Source organism: Megachile rotundata, chromosome 5 (genome assembly GCF_050947335.1).
Source record: "Megachile rotundata isolate GNS110a chromosome 5, iyMegRotu1, whole genome shotgun sequence".
NCBI lineage: Eukaryota > Metazoa > Arthropoda > Insecta > Hymenoptera > Megachilidae > Megachile > Megachile rotundata.
Window position 1 is genome coordinate 5,863,367 of NC_134987.1, and position 19,612 is coordinate 5,882,978.

The 19,612-nt window shown below is 31.9% G+C and overlaps 1 protein-coding gene across 6 annotated transcripts in view; it reads left to right on the plus strand.

The window, feature by feature from the left end:
* Positions 1 to 19,612, plus strand: part of Patronin (calmodulin-regulated spectrin-associated protein patronin) — a 130,401-nt gene that overhangs the window by 71,320 nt on the left and 39,469 nt on the right. For all 6 annotated transcript variants that reach the window (XM_012291706.2, XM_012291709.2, XM_076531833.1 and 3 more), the window contains exon 2: positions 18,539 to 18,634. In XM_012291706.2, coding sequence (XP_012147096.1) covers positions 18,539 to 18,634 — 96 coding nt within the window. The remainder of the gene's footprint in view (positions 1 to 18,538; positions 18,635 to 19,612) is intronic.

Here is a 19,612-nt window from a genome sequence, read left to right on the forward strand (position 1 = left end):
TTTTCTTCTCTTTCAGAAATGGTATTTTAAATTTTAAATAAATCTATAATATCTTCTTACTTTTCGTCTCTTGTTGGTATAATAGTTGTAAACAATAGAAATAACGGAATATTTAAATCTATTTTTGGTCTTGCCTTCTGACTAAAAAATCTAATAAATTCGACATCGATACTTTTGTAAAACATTTTATATGGAGCATCTTTTAAAAACTTCATACATTTTGAACCGAGAGATGGATACTTCCTCAGTATTTTTTGCTCTTGTGATTGCTTTTTCCAGTTGTTTTGTTGAAACAAAATCTTCGTGCGTCATTTATTCCACTGAAAATGGACTCTTTTTCTATATAGCACTACTAGTGAACACATAAATGTACAAGTAATATATTGTATATATTATTTATAATTTATTTATTTGTACAAAAATTGCAAGTTCTCACAAGCTTAAATAAGTCAGTGCACTGTCTTGATTAAAATAATTTAAATTCATCGACAATCGATACTTATTAAAGGTTTAGTTTGTACAATTTTGAAGACTCTTTTAAATTAAAATGACGTAAGAGAACGCAATGTAAAATAATTGATAGAAACATTTTTTTATATTCTTGACTTAGATTATTTTCGTAATTAAGGGTACCTTAGTCGTTTGCACTCCTTAATTTCTTTTACCTACCAACTCTTTAATTTACAAGATAGATTAAGTTAGGGGTTCTCAATCAAATGTATTGCAACATTGTGAAGCATGTGACAGATACATTTTTCATTTATTATAAGTAGTAAATAAATGAAAATATATACACGTATATTCTTTTATATATGTGGGATCGGTTTGTTCGGGGTTCATCGAATACGATCGGGCGCGATCGGGCGAGCGGGAAACGTGGACGATTGGCGCCAAGATAATTCGGCGGTATTACGATTTGGCGCGGAAAATTAGTGAGGGAACAAAGAATCGTATAGCATTTGTTTCCTTTTACGCGGGAACCAAGGGAGAATGAGGAAAACGGCGTGGTGTCGCGAGGCAGTCTTGTCGTAACGTTGGAAGTAGTAAGTCATCCGAAAAGTTGTCGTATCAGTGTCTGTACTTGATTTTTATATTTTTGTTGATTCTTATACTTTTGTTAAGTTATTAAAACTATTTTATTATTTCCCAACAAAACTAGTAATCTGTCAACCTCGATTATTTCCGATCCTACATATATATATTCATTTTTTTTTTAAAAATGTAGTATTTCCACACTCGACATAGGAGAGTAGAGTTGAAAAACAGTAAATACTAGTCGAAATATTCTTTTATATAACATGTTGACTGTCACTCTCAGTGACGAGTTTTGAAGCAGTTAAAAATTATATTAGTTTTACATACTATTTTCATGATATCTTATTATATAATATTTATTTTCGATAGTTTCAAAAATTTAATACGAGTATTTTCAATTAGGTAAATGAACAAATTCTTAATAACATGTATGGATACATGTATAGATGCTAGATCTGTATAGAAATTTACGTGTCACCCATATATGGATCAAGTGCTAACGTACAAGCTAAAAAGCGTTAAACTGAATATACAAGCCACCGAAAAAACCTCTCCCTATTAAGAAACTTTGTAGCCGTTAATAATGAAGCATTCGATCCAATTATAATTAAGAAAGAAATTTTAACTTTTAAATACTCGGAACGTTTACTAAAATAACCTGTTTCTTTCGGTACGAGAAAATTCATTACTCAACTAATTAGTACTAAACTGGAGTAGAACGTCAAGTTATGTCTCGTTAGCTCATTCGGGGTATTCATAGCACTCCAGACAGCTTTATTTCTCATTATTACAACAGTGATGAAGTTTCTAGTGTAATAGCTCTAAAATTAACTAATTGTAAGATTTATTTCTCTATTATTCGTATTGACATACGTATTATTATTCGGATTAATTTCAGATTCATTATTTAATTTGATTTTATTGATGCGATATTGTTTTATGACTAGATTGTACATTAGTCAATTATTATCATTTTTGGAATTTTGTTTCTTTAAAGCTTTTGTGAATTTGCAAACTTTTGAACTTACAAATATTGAAATTTGTAGGTCTTTAAATTTGGAAGCATGAAAATTTAGAAAGCTGAAATTTTTAAAAGGAATATGAATTTAGGGGAGTTTCAATATTTAGGAATTACAACAGTTGGTAATTCGAGTACTTGATAATTTAGTAATTTTGGAATAACTGGGTAATTTAAGGATTTGTAAAATTTAGAACTTTAGGAAGTTAGAGCTTTGTAAATATGTAAATTTAGATATTTTAATAAATTTTAGAATTTTATATTTTATAATTTCAATGTAAAAACTATAATATTTATCGATTTTGAATCTTAAAAATTCAGAAGCTTTATTTTCAAGAATTAACAAATTTAACCAGAACCTTCATAAATCATAAATTAAAAAATTTTCAAATTTCAAATGTCAAAATTTCACATATCACATTTTTCAAAATCAAGATTAACATGCAGTACATTATTAAAATAAAAGTATACCGAATAACGCTTCTAAACGTTCGATCGTAAATACTGATATTCACACATACACACATACACATCATTCCGATACACACATAAGAGATCATTCACCGCATTTCATTTAACAACAATTATCAGTTGAGAATGAAACAGATAGCTTAAGTATGCATGGTTTCTAACCTTCGTATAGTGGCACAGTTTTAACGGTGCTTTAAATCAGGAAATCAAGAGCAGAATGCAATTTCACTGCACCGGTCGATGCAGTTGAAACATGACACGCCGGTAATCGTGTCTTTGCTATTCCCTTACGGATAAGCTTGTATCGCGATTAGACTTCTTTTATTGCCTAACCAGGCTTGCGAACCGGTGCGATAAATTTCATACTGCGTGTACTGTCCAGAGCACGAGAGAAAAGTAGCGGGACGGGAACGGGGCAAAGAGGGTAGGCCGCTAGGACCACCTAATCCCCACTTTTCGACTCACGCGTAGCTTCCACCGTTCATCCGTAATGGTGTGGTTTTACATAGGTATAGAAACAGATATTGCTACTATATGTTAAAAAACTCTATCTTTTTCCTCTTACGCGATGCGTAAAACTTTTGGACACTACGACAATGGAATGCCGCTCAACGTATCGCTCGTTCTGTCTCGCTTGTTCTACATATATCTGACCCACTCTCCGCGTCATGCGACCGATTAGTGTATGTGTGCGCTTCGACAAATAGCGTGTTGTTGCCGAAAATGCGTGTGACAATAGGCGGCAACGTTACAATCCGACCACTGCGATGCTCTTTTCGTCCCTCTAGCCCCGTTCCCGTCCCGCTACTTTTCTCTCGTGCTCTGGACAGTACGCTCTGTAGGGCATTCGTTAAAGAAAGGTACCGATGTCAATCCACGAGTTGGCGCGTAAAGCTGCGGCTGTTTAGAAGAGCTTTGGTCCTAATTGGTCAGAATAGAAAAATGGACGCCTCACTCGTATTTTCGGCAGTATATTGGCTCGCGTGGTCGCACACCAATTAGACCAAACACAATGACAGGCAAACGTTTCGAGAGTGAGATAGTGCGAATTGCGTACATCAGTTGTTATCGTCATTATTATTCTCATTTGCCGAAATGTAACTGGAAGTGTTCACGGTGGGGAGCTTCTTTTACTTTGGGTCACGCGCCAACTCGTGGGTTGACATCTGTACGTCTCTAGTACTTTAAGGGTTAAAACTGTTTTCGGTTCCACTGGTTGTTTCAACATACTATAGAATAATGTATCAACAAACTTTTTAATCAATTTCTACCGTTTTGAAAGTCACGCTAGTTTCTAGTGTTCCGAGTAATTCATTCGCAGACTTGACATTCGTTAATGGAATACTTACAGTGAGTTATAATCTACGGATGCAATGCATTCTTGTGGTTTATCGCTGTGTAATTCTATCTACGAAGAAAAAGACAATGCAACTCTACGTTAATATTTTATAAACAGTCTAAGTTATCAACAGTGAAAGTGAGATTTCGTTCTTCTTTTGAATTTATTATGCAAATAGTTAAATAAGTTAAGCGGAACATAGCAGAATATAAGTGAAAAATGAATTGTTTTACAGAATTAATTAAAATTATCTCAATTTGCAACGCGTAAGTCATCAATCAAATTTGTCGTCACAACTTATATTTTCATAAAAATCATGTAATCCAAATGTAATGTAGAAAAATTTATAGTTAAAATATTTCGTACGAAATTGGTTAACAAAATGATATTAATGTATGAATGTATGGTAATAAAAAAGAGTATAATTCAGTCACAAAACCATTAATTTATTCGTCTAAATAAAAATAAATGTGTCAAAAGATAAATTTAATGTTTTGGTAAATGTACCTTTATAAAACACATAACTATAAGAAGTGCTTAAAATTTAATAAATAAACTATTATAAATCATAAACGTAATAATATAAATATTAGCGATTAATTTAAAAACGATGTGCCATAAATTAAAGAGCATTCATATCATCTTGATATATTGCAAACTAAGATATATTTACAACATGCAAATATAATAAAACTTGCACAAAATGTAATAAATAAATCACTAGAAATCATAAGCGTAATTATATAAATATTAGTGATATAATTTAAAAACGATGTGCCATGAATTTAACAGTATTCCTATCATCTTGATATATTGCAAACGAAGACATATTTACAGCATGCAAATATAATAAGACCTGCACAAAATTTAATAAATAAATCACTAGATATCACAAACGTAATTATATAAATATTAGCGATATAATTTAAAAATTATGTGCCATGAATTGAACAGTATTCCTATCATCTTGATATATTGCAAATTAAGATATATTTACAACATGCAAATATAATAAAATCTGCACAAAATTTAATAAATAAATCACTAAATATCACAAACGTAATTATATAAATATTTGCGATATAATTTAAAAACGATGTGCCATGAATTTAACAGTATTCCTATCATTTTGATATATTGGAAACGAAGATATATTTACAGCATGCAAATATAATAAGATCCACACAAAATTTACTAAATAAATCACTAGAAATCATAAGCGTATATAAATATTAAAAATGATAAATTTAATATGACCTATATCTTGATATATCGCTAAGTAAATCGAAACATTTAAAAATGAATCTCTTTCTGCAGAATTATCAGCAAAATATGCTCTGTACAGCAAAATTTAACTGCGCCCCTATGAATCATGATATGCACTTTCACGATTTATTTAACGGCCTCGTCATTCCGAATAAAACCGATAATATCCTGCGGATTTCTCCTATCTTATTGCATCAAGCCGCACCTGTTTTGATCGTAACTTGTTAAGCACTATCAAATAGCCCCGATTGATAATATTCTTCGATGTTAATTAAAATCGTGTCGTAACTCGTCCACATCAGGAACCAGTTAAACCCGTCATTTCCTCAAATTTAATTACAGCTAACGCAGGATTTACGTAGATGTTCTCTCCTTTTTATTCGCTGCTGGCCTTTTCATTCGTGTCCTTTCTTCATTCTCGCCGGGGAATTGAATAATTGATGAATGCACACGAAACAAATACTCGTGTTCGTGTCCGAGGTACATTTAATTAAGTATAATACATCGTGTTGCAATAAACGACGCGTTATGAAATAATATCGTTATCACCGTCATTAATTTACAGTTGTTATTTATGTTCATATGCAAATTATCTAACTTGCCCCGCTCGTTTATTTCAATTTTATTCCTTGAAATTTTCATAATCACCTAAAGTTCTTTCAAGAGACTGGAACCGTAAATGAGCATGATTATGCTAATTGTTTCCCGTTTGCGGGTACGAAATACACTGTTACAGTGTTCATTTTGCTATATGTTTGAGCACTTTTAATTCGGCTAATTATACAGATTATTTTTGTATGGTTATTAATCATCATGCATATTTCATTTGGTCGGTCTTGCTACCTTCGTTGAAATTCATTGTTAGGAACTCGAGCGTGTTCGAGTTCTTTTAAATATCAACTTTGTGCCGTTTAAGTCAAAGAATCGATTCAATGATTTGGAAATGAAAGGTATTGCTTCGACTGATTCTTTACTAATTTTAAGCTGTTTTTCTAAGAAGGGTTTTTCTAATTTCGGAATTTGGGAGTGTGGAAATGTAGGGATATGGCGATTTAGGAATTTAGGAATAAAGTGATTTAGAGATTTAGAAATTTGGCAGTTAAGTGATTTGAGGGTTTAAGAACTTGAAGATTTGCAGATTTGGAGATTGGGGATTTTAGGACTTAGGAATTGGCGATGTAGGAATTTGGAGATGTGGAGATTTCGGGATGTAGGGATCTGGAGATGTAGGAATTCGAGTATGGAGGAATTTGGGGATGTAGGAATTTGGATATGTGGGAATTGGAATATGTGGGAATTTGGATATGTGGGAATTAGGATATGTGGGAATTGGGATATGTGGGAATTGGGATATGTGGGAATTGGGGTATGTGGGAATTAGGATATGTGGGAATTTGGATATGTGGGAATTGGGATATGTGGGAATTTGGATATGTGGGAATTAGGATATGTGAGAATTCGGATATGTGGGAATTGGGATGTGTGGGAATTGGGATATATGGGAATTGGGATATATGGGAATTTGGATATATGGGAATTTGAATATGTGGGCATTTGGATATGTGGGAGTTTGGATATGTGGAAATTCGGGTATGTGGGAATTGGGATATGTGAGAATTGGGATATGTGGAAATTTAAATATGTGGGAATTTGGATATGCGGGAATTGGGATATGTGGGAATTGGGATATCTGGGAATTTGGATATGTGGGAATTGGGATACGTGGAAATTTGAGTATGTAGGAATTTGGATATATAGGGATTTGGGGAAGTATGAATTTGAGGATGTAGGTATTTGACAACATAGAAACTTGGAAATTTAGCGATTTGGAGGTTCATAGATTTTGTGATTTAACATTTGTTAGAGATGTAAGAATTCAACAATATAGAAATTTGAGGTTACATAGTTTTTTGAATTTTGAAAAGAAAATAGTTTCTTTCCTTTCTTGCCTTCGTTTTCCAACGCCAGACCCACTACAAAACAAGCGCAAAAATTCGACTACCTACGGCAAGGCCGCTAGCACCAGTTACTGGCATAATACGTTCCCTGTAGACGCGCCTTAATGTAAACTCGCCTTAAGGGACTCTCTGGAACACGACATTATGATACCCGGGCTGAAACGAAAAAGTAGGCAATAGCTGCTGTTTAACCCCTTGCCTTACAATATCTGCTGCACGTGACTCACGTAATTGCTGAAATGCGACGAATCTGGCTTCCATTTTCACCACAATTTAATTTCGCGTTCAATTTCAATTTCTACCCCTCCAATGATCGCCATATAGAAAATGTCCCTAACATTTAAACCTTCTTTGTCCGTCTTAATGTTTTTGTGTTACGTACTGTTCTTACAATAGTAATTAACCAGTTAACTGTGACGTTCTTTTTTCAAAGCGTGCATCAGTGTCTGTCGCGATAATCAAGCGATGACGAGTTAGCTCTCAAGAATTTATGAATCCATCTCAAATCATTTACACTTTTTATTTGTTTATTTAATTTCATGTTGACCTCTAAACATTTTAAACACATTACAATTTACGAATATAATTTAGTTTTCGCCAAAATTACAATTTAAATATCAAATTGTAACAAAATTTTACGCATGACGGATATTGTCGTCATGACACAAAATTCTGCCACGTCTCCATGACGGATATTGTCGTCAAACACACTTAACTGGTTAAACAGAAATAATGACATGAGGAGAATGATAGAAAATTATATGGATAGAGAGATACAGGATTACAGATAATTATATTTTGAATACTTTGTAATAAAGTACGTTTCTGATATAAAATGTTCAATATATTTTAAAATGAAGTATTGACATTTCGATGATCTTGGAGTAGTACTTTTAAATGTAGAATATTAAAAGGGACAGATTGATTTAATTTAAAAATTAGGGTGCGTTAAAGAATAAAATGTAATTGCACTTGGAGGGTGCATCCACATAAATGATGAAAACATAGGAAGTCGGGATGTATTATATTATTTCATTTTCTTCTATTTTCACTAAAAAAAGAAAATTGCAATAAATTGTCCCAGTTTAAGGAATCATTTTGTATATGTACTGGGTGTCCCTGTTTCTTCTCGCAAAACTCTATCAACAAATTGTATCAGCAAAAACTGAAGAAAAAATGTTATATAATATTTTTATAACAAAAACTGAAATTACGGTGAGATACGATATTATAATTGTTGAATAGCGTCAGATAAGTAAGAAAATGACATGAATCGTTAAATATACATTGTTGCAACAAACAGCTACGTGATTTATGCATTTCAAGTGAATGAGAAAGAACGAACTGGTTAAGCTGTTAAAATGAATTCACGAGTCGTATATAGGCATGTTAAATTAACCAAAGGAAGAAACCTGTGGTTTATAAATGACTCAAAAAATATTTCATAGTATCAAAGTTTCGCCTCCTTGCTATTCTAACGTTCATTAAATAAGAAAAATGCGCCAGATGATACGCAAAGTAAACTGCTGGAAGAATTTTGCTATCGTTGGTCATTTTTAATTATTATCACCAGCTAGTTTCTGCACAAGAAACTTCCTTCTTCGTTCCATATTCATTTGCATAGCAGAAGTGCAACTACGACCTCGCGTTGCCACTCCTTGCTTTTCTAAGCCCTCGAGTTTCTGCATTCTCTGTTTCTGCTTGAAATTATTCGAGAAGTTGGTGATCCGCGGCTCTCTGTTACCAAGAATGTGTAATGGGAATCGTTTTAAGTGCACTCGAGCTACTTTTGTATAAATATACGTATGTAATCTTTCGTGTTTCTGAATGTAGGCATTTGCAGGTTTTAGGGTTTTTTCTGTTCTAAATTCCTGAATTTTTAAATTTTTCATTTTTTGAATTTTTTTTAGTTTTGAGTATTCAAGTTCGTGAATTTTTAGATTTTTGAATTTATACATTTTCACTTTTTCAAATTCTCTATTCAGAATTTTTGTTTAAATTTGAATGGTTGGGAATTTAGGAAATTGAAGACTTGGTAATTGGAAGGTCAACAAATTTTAACGTTTGGAAGTTTACAAATTTAGAGGTTGAGAAATGTGGAAATTTAGAATATTTAAGAAAATTTGTACATTGAAGAAATATAAAAACTTGAGAACTTGAAGATTTGGTAATTTCAAATTGTAGCTGTTTGAAATGTTAAAAACTTGAAAATTTAGCAATTTCAAGTTATAGTTCTTTGAAATGTTAGAAACTGCAAAATTTTGTAATTTCAAATTATAGCTATTAGAAATGTTAAACATTTGAAAATTTGGTAATTTCAAATTATAGCTATTAGAAATGTTAAAAATTGAAAATTTGGTAATATCAAATTATAGCTATTAGAAATGTTAAAAATTTGAAATGTGGTAATTTTAAATTATAGCTATTTGAAATGTTAAAAATTTGAAAACTTGGGAATTTAGCAATTGGAGATTTGCAAAATAGGAAATTTTCAATAATTCTCCACTCCCATATTCTAAATCCCCAAATCCTAAATCTCAAAGTCCCTAAACTCTAAAGTCTCCCAAATATCTATATCCCAAGAACTCTTCCCAAAAAACGATTAAAAATAAATACTTTCAGACTCAAATAAATCTTCCGTTTAAATATCACGCCTTATTACCCAAAGTAGACAGTACAGTATTTTTATAATCGTATACAACATTATACAATGATACAATTGATTATATTATATATTTAGCTTTATGATATAAGTAGTGATATGTATATTCAGCCTTAAGGTATAACTGGTGAATTGTATATTCAACCTTAAGATCTAACTATTGAATTATATCCTCAGTCCTAAGATATAACGAGTGAATGCAAAGAAATTTCAAATAAATCATCCATGTTAACAAATCCAACTTAAATTCATTAATTAAATTTTCGCCCCATCATAATTTCAAAAGGCTTGACAGATCTCTGTTACTCCGACTACTATCACAAAATACGTTCCACGATTCTCATTCAAGTATAAACTTTCGATGAACCTGGAGACCGCGTCTGTTCATATAATTTTCATCCTTCGGGGTTGCGATAAACTATAAAAAGGCGGTGCATAATATACATGTAAACGGTTATCTCGCCGCCTCTTTTCGTGTTTCATAGCTGGATGCATTAAATATTGAAGATCTTTCAGAGCAACAGCGCTCCTTTCAGTGTGTCAACATCTTTTTCAAACGTTCACATCGTGACTCGATTATCTGACCTACTTTCTGAATCTCCTGTGCACTTCAACTGAAATCCACGTGTTCGTAAATCCGGGGATATATTTAGTTATATCGGGATGAAATTCATTTTGGTCTGAGGATTTTCGTGTGTGGACAAAATCGTGTCAGGTCAGCAAGGTTTTAATTCGTTAGATCTTAAGTACCATAGGAGGATTACGTTTGAATCTCTGACGTTGGCATCTTTTCAAGCGTCTCTCTTCGATTTTACTGGAATCAAAGTTCTTGTAAATCAAAGTATTTTATTGTTTTTTGGAACGTGCATTTGAGATTTTTCTGTTTTAATTGGATTGTGCGGTTATTTTTATATAAATTGATTTTTTCGAGCATTTTATGTAGAAATGTATTAACAGGAAGAAATATGTCGTTTATTTGTTTTTAGATTTTGGAGAATTTGAGAGTTTGAGGCTAAGTTCAGAATTTGGGATTTGGTGAATTTGGGAACTTTGGCATTTGGAAATTTTGAGATTTGGGCACTGTAGGATTTCAGGACTTTGAGATCTGGGAATTTTGAGATTTGAGAACTTTGAGATTTGGGAATTTTAGGATATGGGAACTTTGAAATTTGGAAATTTTTAGATTTGGGTACTCTAGGTTTTCTGAACTTTGAGATTTGGGAATTTTGAGACATGAGAACTTTGAGATTTGGTGATTTTAGGATATGGAAACTTTGAAATTTAGAAATTTTGAGATTTGGGTACTTTAGGTTCTCTGAATTTTGAGATTTGGGGATTTTGGGATATGGGAACTTTGAGATTTGGGAATTTCAGGATATGGGAACTTTGAGATTTGGGGATTTTAAGATATGAAGATTTTAGTATTTCAGGACTTTGTAATTCGATGACTTTGGAATTTGAGAACTATGAAATTCAAGGTTTGGTAATGTAGAGATATGGTGACAGATAACTACTGCAAATTTTTAACTTTGCTAATCTCCAATTACTAAATTTCTCAATTGCTAGATTTTTAATTCCTATATATTGAAATTTCCAAATTTTCAAAATTTCAAGTTTTTATATTTCTTATATTTGCAAATTTACATATAATTATACTTTCTAAATTTTTCAGATTCCCTCAATTCTCAATTTCTACATTTGAAAATTTTCAATCTTGAAAATTTCTTAAGTTTCGACTTATTTTATATCTTCAAATTTAAATTTCCAAGTAACAAAATTTTTAAGATCCTAAATTTTCAACGAACTACATTTTTAAATCCTAAATTTCGAATTAACTAAATTTTTTGAATCCTGATTTGCAACTATTTAAATTTTTAATTAGCTAAAGTTTTAAAACCTGAAATCTTTAAATTTACAAATGTTAAAATTTGCAAATCTTCAAATTCCTAAATTTGCAAAAACTTCAATTCCTAATTTTATGAAATTCTAAAATCCTCAAATTTTATAAATTCGTAGACTGAAATTTCCATATTCCTATGTTTTCAAGCCTCTAAAATTTCAAAATGAAATTTCATTGCAATTTGTTGAGCTTCCTCAGAAATTCAGAATTGCTATCATAAAACATTAATGAATTCTTAATCTGCAACATAGTAAATGTGTTTATTAATAAGAATGTGGGATCGGTTTGTTCGGGGTTCATCGAATACGATCGGGCGCGATCGGGCGAGCGGGAAACGTGGACGATTGGCGCCAAGATAATTCGGCGGTATTACGATTTGGTGCGGAAAATTAGCGAGGGAACAAAGAATCGTATAGCATTTGTTTCCTTTTACGCGGGAACCAAGGAAGAATGAGGAAAACGGCGTGGCGTCGCGAGGCAGTCTTGTAGTAACGTTGAAAGTAGCAAGTTGTCCGAAAAGTTGTATCAGTGTCTGTATTTGGTTTTTATATTTTTATTGATTCTTATACTTTTGTTAAATTATTAAAATTATTCTGTTATTGTTATTCCCAAAAAAAACTTTTTAATTCTGTCAACCTCGATAATTTCCGATCCTACAAGAATATACAATAAAATATATTCTAAATTTCTACAAATTTTATTTAGCTATTTCTATAAAAAAAAATTCTGAATTAAAGTCTCAGTACATTATTTGCAAGTTACTTAAGTCTTCCCCTTTAAGAGTTAAATGTAAAATATGGCACACACTATTGATTTCTATACTATGTATTGCGAAATATTTCAAAAGTCGGTCGATTTAAAAGAAACTACGTAGTTTCGTTGAAAAAATTACCGTAGAATCCCATATTTTCTCTGCGTCTTTATTTACAAAAGGATTATTATTACTGCATTATGTAATACCTGAAAATGAGCAAATTTTATGCATGAAGCTTCTTTATATCTCTGAGAATAATGAAAATAATTTAGGTAAGTAGAGTAGTTACTCCACCCTGTGTTCACGCCTTCTGCAAACAGTAATCAGACTTTAGATAGCATACATATATGTCCCTCATTGAATATTGGTGAAAATTATCGTCTCATTTTTAATAATGAAATCCACATATCAAATGTCTCCACAATTTGTGAAATCCACATATCAAGCTTCCACATATCAAGCTTCCACATATTAAGCTTCCACATATCAAGCGTCTTACACGAATTCAAAGGTATATTTAAAATTTAGTGTACCCACTGTAATATATGTACCCCAAAAACGAGATGTAGAGGTTTTACAATCGTTCCAAACGATTAAACGTGTCTGAAACTATCGAAAACGGTACCAAACACGATTATTATTGATTTCACGACGACCGAGTATTGTCATCAACGATGAGTTATACGTTCCCTAGCGGATTGAATTAGGATCACGTACGAAAATATCTTTCATGGCTACAACATTATGTCATATACGGAAAATTGTCTTGGGTCACACAAAATTATTACTAAATACGTTGATAACGATATATACACAGCAATTTGTTACTATCGCGATAATAAATTGTGTGGGTGATAAGCGATTAAGGGCTGCGCAAGCATTTACGTTAGGCTCGAGTATCGATAGCGCGTCAGGTGAAATTTGAATGCCACAGAAAATGTCTGCCTACTCAAAAGACTAGTTTACAACTCTCCATCCACATTACCTGAGTTGAAAAGAATTACAGATATTATTTGGGAAAATAATGAAGATATAAAGCATATGATGTATACAGAGCATATCGGAAGTTGTGACCAAAGCAAAGGGTAGAAATACAAGATATTAACATGTGTTAATAATGTTATGTACAGTAGTAGTGTATCACAGTAGCTAATAAATTATACAATTACAATTTGAACAGGTCTTAATTTTACGGAAAACGTGTAAAATGCTGAAAATTTGTAGTGGTAATTCGATGACCAGGAACTAGTCCCTGTATAATAGTTTACTGTAATATGTTAATTTCAAACAGTTTATAAACATAGGGCAATAAGCAATAATTGTTCCAATTACGATGAAATATGTTTTTACCTTGTCATAAGTGTCATCGGTGAAGTATGTTTTTACCTTGTCGTATGACCAGGGACTGCAGAGCTTTCAATGTAGTCGGTTCTATGTGTCAAAGATGAATGAAAACTATACCGAAAGATTTATAATCGATTCGACGATTGACATCGATGACAAGAGGTTACTGTCGTTAGATCACCGACAAAATCTACACAGTTCTATGGTGTCTCACGAGTCTATCAAACTTTCAAATCAAAAGACTCGAAATTACGACCTATAGCGTGATACAAACAAATACAGATCCAGTCTTCACAGGTGTCTCATTACGTTCAGCAAAAATAATTAAAAATTTGTACACACTATTAACATGAACAACGATAAACATCAGACCAGAACAACAGATAAATAGGTCATTAGTTCATTGTTTTCTGAATAAAGATAAGATCTTCCCGCCTCTTCACCTTGCAACTTTTTGAAGGACCTAAAGGTTTCTCGGACGAACATGTGTGTGGCCCACGAAATGGAGCATGAAGCATCATTCAGGGTCGTCTATTTCGAAGGATGACAACCATACGTGTAACAATGGTTGTGCTGATCAATAACAATGATTGGCTGGACTTCGTTGACCCCTTTAACTAGCTCACGTTTCCCAGCCTCGCCCAACTCTGTAAACCGACTTCTTCCTAACGAAAATACTCGTGTGTTTCGTGACTGTCCGATGACGTAAACGCCGCTGTTACCGTAATTAAACGAGAAAACGTGTATGAAAAACGATTAAAAGAGTAATATCCGTAATTATCTTTTTTTAAATTGCTTTCAGACGTGTGTTGACATGTTTCCTACCACGTATTTGGTTCTTGGAATGTGTGTTGTTTAGGACAAATTGTGTAGTTTTGTTATTGAGAGTTTTGGGTTTATATGTGGTGACATGGGAAAGAGGGTGGTGACAGGGAATTAGAGAAGTTAGGAATTTGGGAGTTTGTGGAATTGGGAATTTAAGGATTTGGGGAGTTGGTAATTCAAAAGTTTAGGAGTTTGGGGATTGGGGATTGGGTAATTCGGAAATTTAGGAAGTTGAAGGATGAGAGATTTGGAAATTTGAGAAATTGGGAATATGAGAATTTAGAAATTTGAAGATGGGGATATTTAGAAATTTATGAATTAAGAGATTTGAGGGATGAGAGATTTGGAAATTTGAGAAATTGGAAATATGAGAATTTAGAATCTTGAAGGTTTGGGGATTTAGGAAATTAGGAATTGTGGGATTTGAGGGATGAGAGATTTGGAAATTTGAGAAATTGGAAATATGAGAATTTAGAATCTTGAAGGTTTGGGAATTTAGGAAATTAGGAATTGTGGGATTTGAGGGATGAGAGATTTGGAAATTTGAGAAATTGGGAATATGAGAATTTAGAAACTTGAAGAATCGGGGATTTAGGAATTTAAAAATTTGGGAATTTGGTAGTTCCTAAATTTTTAAATTTAGGGATTGAGAGATTTGCAAATATAGGAATATGGAAATATGGTAATATGGTAATGTGAAAAAATGAAAATATGGAAATACAGAGTTACAGAAATTTAGAATTACAGAATGACAAAAATATAGATTCACAAAATTATGGAAATTGGAAATCCCATTACTCATTACTATCCCTTCATATTATTTTAAATTTTTTAATTTTTCACTCGTACAAACACTATTATCGAAGACCCAAAATTTCTTCATCTAAAACCAGCTTAGAGCTCCCAAATTCAATCGATATACCACATACGTTTCCTAAACCCCAATCAAATTTGACCCAGATTCCGTTGTTTGATTAATAATTAGACTTCTTAGATATTTCACTGCACTCATACATTTTCACTTACGTAAGAAACTGTGAAGTGTTTTAATGATTAATGTTGTCGCTGTATCATGAGTATTTTATTTAAATACGTCGCTTTTCTCACCAAAATTCATTTGATCTTATTGGGAGAGTAGCTCTTGAATATTTTACTAACAAAAAGGTGTGAAGAACGTCTCGAGTAGTTGGCAAGGGGCTTATGTTATTGTCAGGTGCAAGATACCAGGGACCTTCTCGAACGAAGGTGTGTAACAGAAGTACCTTGCCTAATCGATTATACTGTCCAATAAATTTTAAAGCGACCTTTGCACTCGTAGGTATTTTTGTTGTATTCAGGTTGCATCTCGAAAACCTTGTCATTGAAATGCTTCGTAAATACTTTTGGTGTAATAATCTTGTTTTATTGCGGAACGAAGCGAGTCGTCTGTGTTGCATTATTTTTTAAAGTTAAAAATTTGAAAATTTTACAGGCCTAATCTTCAAAACTGTAGAAATGAGGAAACTTCAAAATCTTAAAGGTTTGAAGTTCTAATTCCAAGAACAAAAAATTGCCAAATTCTAACGATTTAACGTTTTAAAATTCCAAAGTTCCAAAACTCCCAAATTCCAATATTTCAAGGTCTTAAAATTCCAAAGTTCCAAAGCTCCCAAATTCCAATATTTCAAGGTCTTAAAATTTCAAAGTTCCAAAGCTCCCAAATTCCAATAGTTCAAGATCTTAAAATTCCAAAGTTCCAAAACTCCCAAATTCCAATAGTTCAAGGTTTTCAAATTTTCCAATATTTCAATATTCCGTAGTTCCAAAACCCCCAAATTCTTAAAATTTAAAAATTTCTATGCTCCCAAATTCTAAAATCTCAAGGTACCTTTTCGCAAATTCCTAATCCCAACGAAATCCTCAGGTTTTAAAATTCTGAAATCTAGAAATAGGGAAGTAGCAAAATTGCAAGATACCAAAGTCTATAATTAAGAAAGTTCCAAAGTCCTAAATTCTAAATATGGAATAATTACAAAATCGTAAAGTCCCAAAAAGTCTAAATAAAAAAGTCGTATAGATTACAAATTACAATCCTGAAGACCTCTAATAAACAACTGGGACATCCTGTGTAGTTGCCAAACAACAGTAATAGTGAGGCCTCTAAAACTCCATCTGCATTTGTTCGTTTGTCTGTTTGATTGTCTACACGCTACAGGTCGCAGATTTGAGTTCTTTGACTTGAAATTTTGAGGGTAGATTCATAAAACATCCTAAATTTACCGTAAAGTTTTTGCCGGTGATCTGACGACAGAAACCTGTCGTCATCGACGCCGATCGTCGAATCGATAAAAAACCGTTTGGTATCGTTTTCGATAATTTTTCACACATAGAATCGACTGGAATCACGTTAGAAGCTCTATAACTCATCGTTGAGAATACTTGGTCATTGACGTCAGTCGTCTTGAAATCAACAATAATCGTGTTTGGTTTTCGATAGTTTCAGACACGTTTAATAATTTGGAACGACTTTAAAATCTATACATCTTATTCTTGCTCTACCTATATGATTGCAATAGGTACTCTATATTTGAAATACACATTCGAATTCGCGTGACGCACCTAGTCTGTAGATCAGTTTCTGCGAATAGAACATGTTAACCCTTTGATTGTAGAACACTTTCGCACGAAAGCATCAATACGTTCGATATGTACGCTGTCCCAGATTCTATCGTCAAATTTTACCGATATTTTCCATAGATGAAAATAAGAAAAATATGTGGTATTATTGTAAGGTTTTATTTATTTTATTAAAAAATTGCTACGAACGTGCAAAATGACAACGGACTGTTTTGTTTTCCAATCCCACATTGTGTGTCCCAGTTTTGTAGGTGAAACTTTACCAGCATATTCTATAAATAAAATTGATAAAAAATTGTTATATAAGTACAGAATACATGAAATGATAATGGTCGACTTCCTCCTTTGATACTACATACGAATTGTCGATTTTCACATATTTTTTAATAACTTCAATAATGCATTCAACAAGTATCGTTCACGAAAACATTTTTTCTCTCATTTTATTCATAGAATATACTAATAACATTATACGAAAAAACTGAGACAGTGTATATGTGATATCGAACAATAAAGTAATCGTTATTTTGTTTTTTTCGTTACAACTTTTTCATAAAGTGTTTGAAACCGTATATTGATATAACAACATATGTTTTCTATTGTTACGAATATAATTTGTTAATCCATCGGCTGCAAAGCACTTTCAAAACCATTCATATACGCTACAATATTCGCATGTCAATTGCACTTACATTTGTCGAAATGTTTGCGATTGTAAAATATTGAAACATTCGCCGATATTCAGCTATGTTACGTGGAACGATAAATTCTATGTTAAAACGATTTAATAGAACAGTACATATGTTATACTAAATAGGAGAAATTGACATCCGTATATGTATATACGCCTTTCATATGTGTTGATACACGTATGACGATGTACACATACGTATATGTGTCCTTCACAGTCAAAGAGTTAACTCTATTTACAATGTAATTATTTTATTTCAACCAGTTAAATGTGTTTGACGACTATATCCGTTATGGAGATGTGACAGAATTTTGTGTCATGACGACTATATCCGTCATGCATAAAATTTGGTTACAATTTGATATTTAAATTGTAATTTTGGCGAAAAATAAATTCTATTCGTAAATTGTAATATGTTTAAAATGTTTAGAGGTCAACATGAAATGAAATAAACAAATAAAAAGTATAAATAATTTGAGATGGATTCATAAATTCTTGAGAGCTAACTCGTCATCGCTTGATTATCGCGACACACTGGTGTGCGCTTTGCAAAAAGATCGCCACAGTTAACTGGTTAAAATATTGTACTTAAAATATAAGTATTTAATAAGGTAAGATAAAGTATCTATTATTAATTTTCTACTTTTTTATTGTTACAGGCCAAACAACGTGCCTCCGTAAAATGGCTCCTGTCGAAGGCGTACAACAACCGAGTGCCAGAAAACCTTCGTGAGCCATATTATGTTGATCACGAGGTATGTAATTATGCTATTTTACAATCCAGATATTAGAACCAAAGTTATAATTAGCAAATTAAAACGTGGCTAATTAGATTGAACTTCAACTTCTCCCATAATCATGAAATACTTTCGAAAATGATTTAAGAATTGTACGCAATTACAGGTGGTATTATTTCATACACTCATGAATTATTTACATTTCTTTTAGAGAAAAAAAAATTATTATTACAACGTATGTTACAATAATTCCATTGTTAAAATAAATGTACAATATATTAATAAATGAATTAATAAATTATTAATATTATTAAAATTAATACAATATTAATACACTTATAAATAATATAATTTGTAATACATTATATAAAGTATATTACAATAATAAATTTACAATAATAATATAATTGTTGAAATAAAATTTTGTTCCATATAAAAGCAAACAAACAATAAATTTTTATTTTCTGTGTGAAAGTAAATAATAATAAACTTAGCTTAAATTTGAAAGATTCGAAACTTTTTACTTAAAAAATTTATGAATTTAAAGACCTGTATATTTGAAAGGGCATAAATTTCTAAATTTTAGAATTTGTTAATTTGAAAATTTCTAGATTTTTTAATATTTAAGTTTGTAATTTGAAGAATTTCTAAATTTCTAGGTTATAGAATTGTTAATCGTGTAAATTTGAAAATTTTAAGAATTTCAACATTTGTGTTCTTTGGCTTATTATCCAATTTTTTTTAAACATACAAAATTTCTTTTCATGGTATAAATTAGTTCAAATTCAGTACTACATATATCCACTTCGTTTTTTTCAGTATTGTCAATTTTAACATTTTAGTTCTGCTAACTCAATATGTAGCTTTCATCACCATGATTTTTCTGAAAACAGCAAGAGGTACAAAATTACGTTTGGTGGCACAAATTGGTACAAAATAACTATTAAATATTCCACTACGTTCAATATGATTCTGCTGATTTGGTCCTGCCAGCTT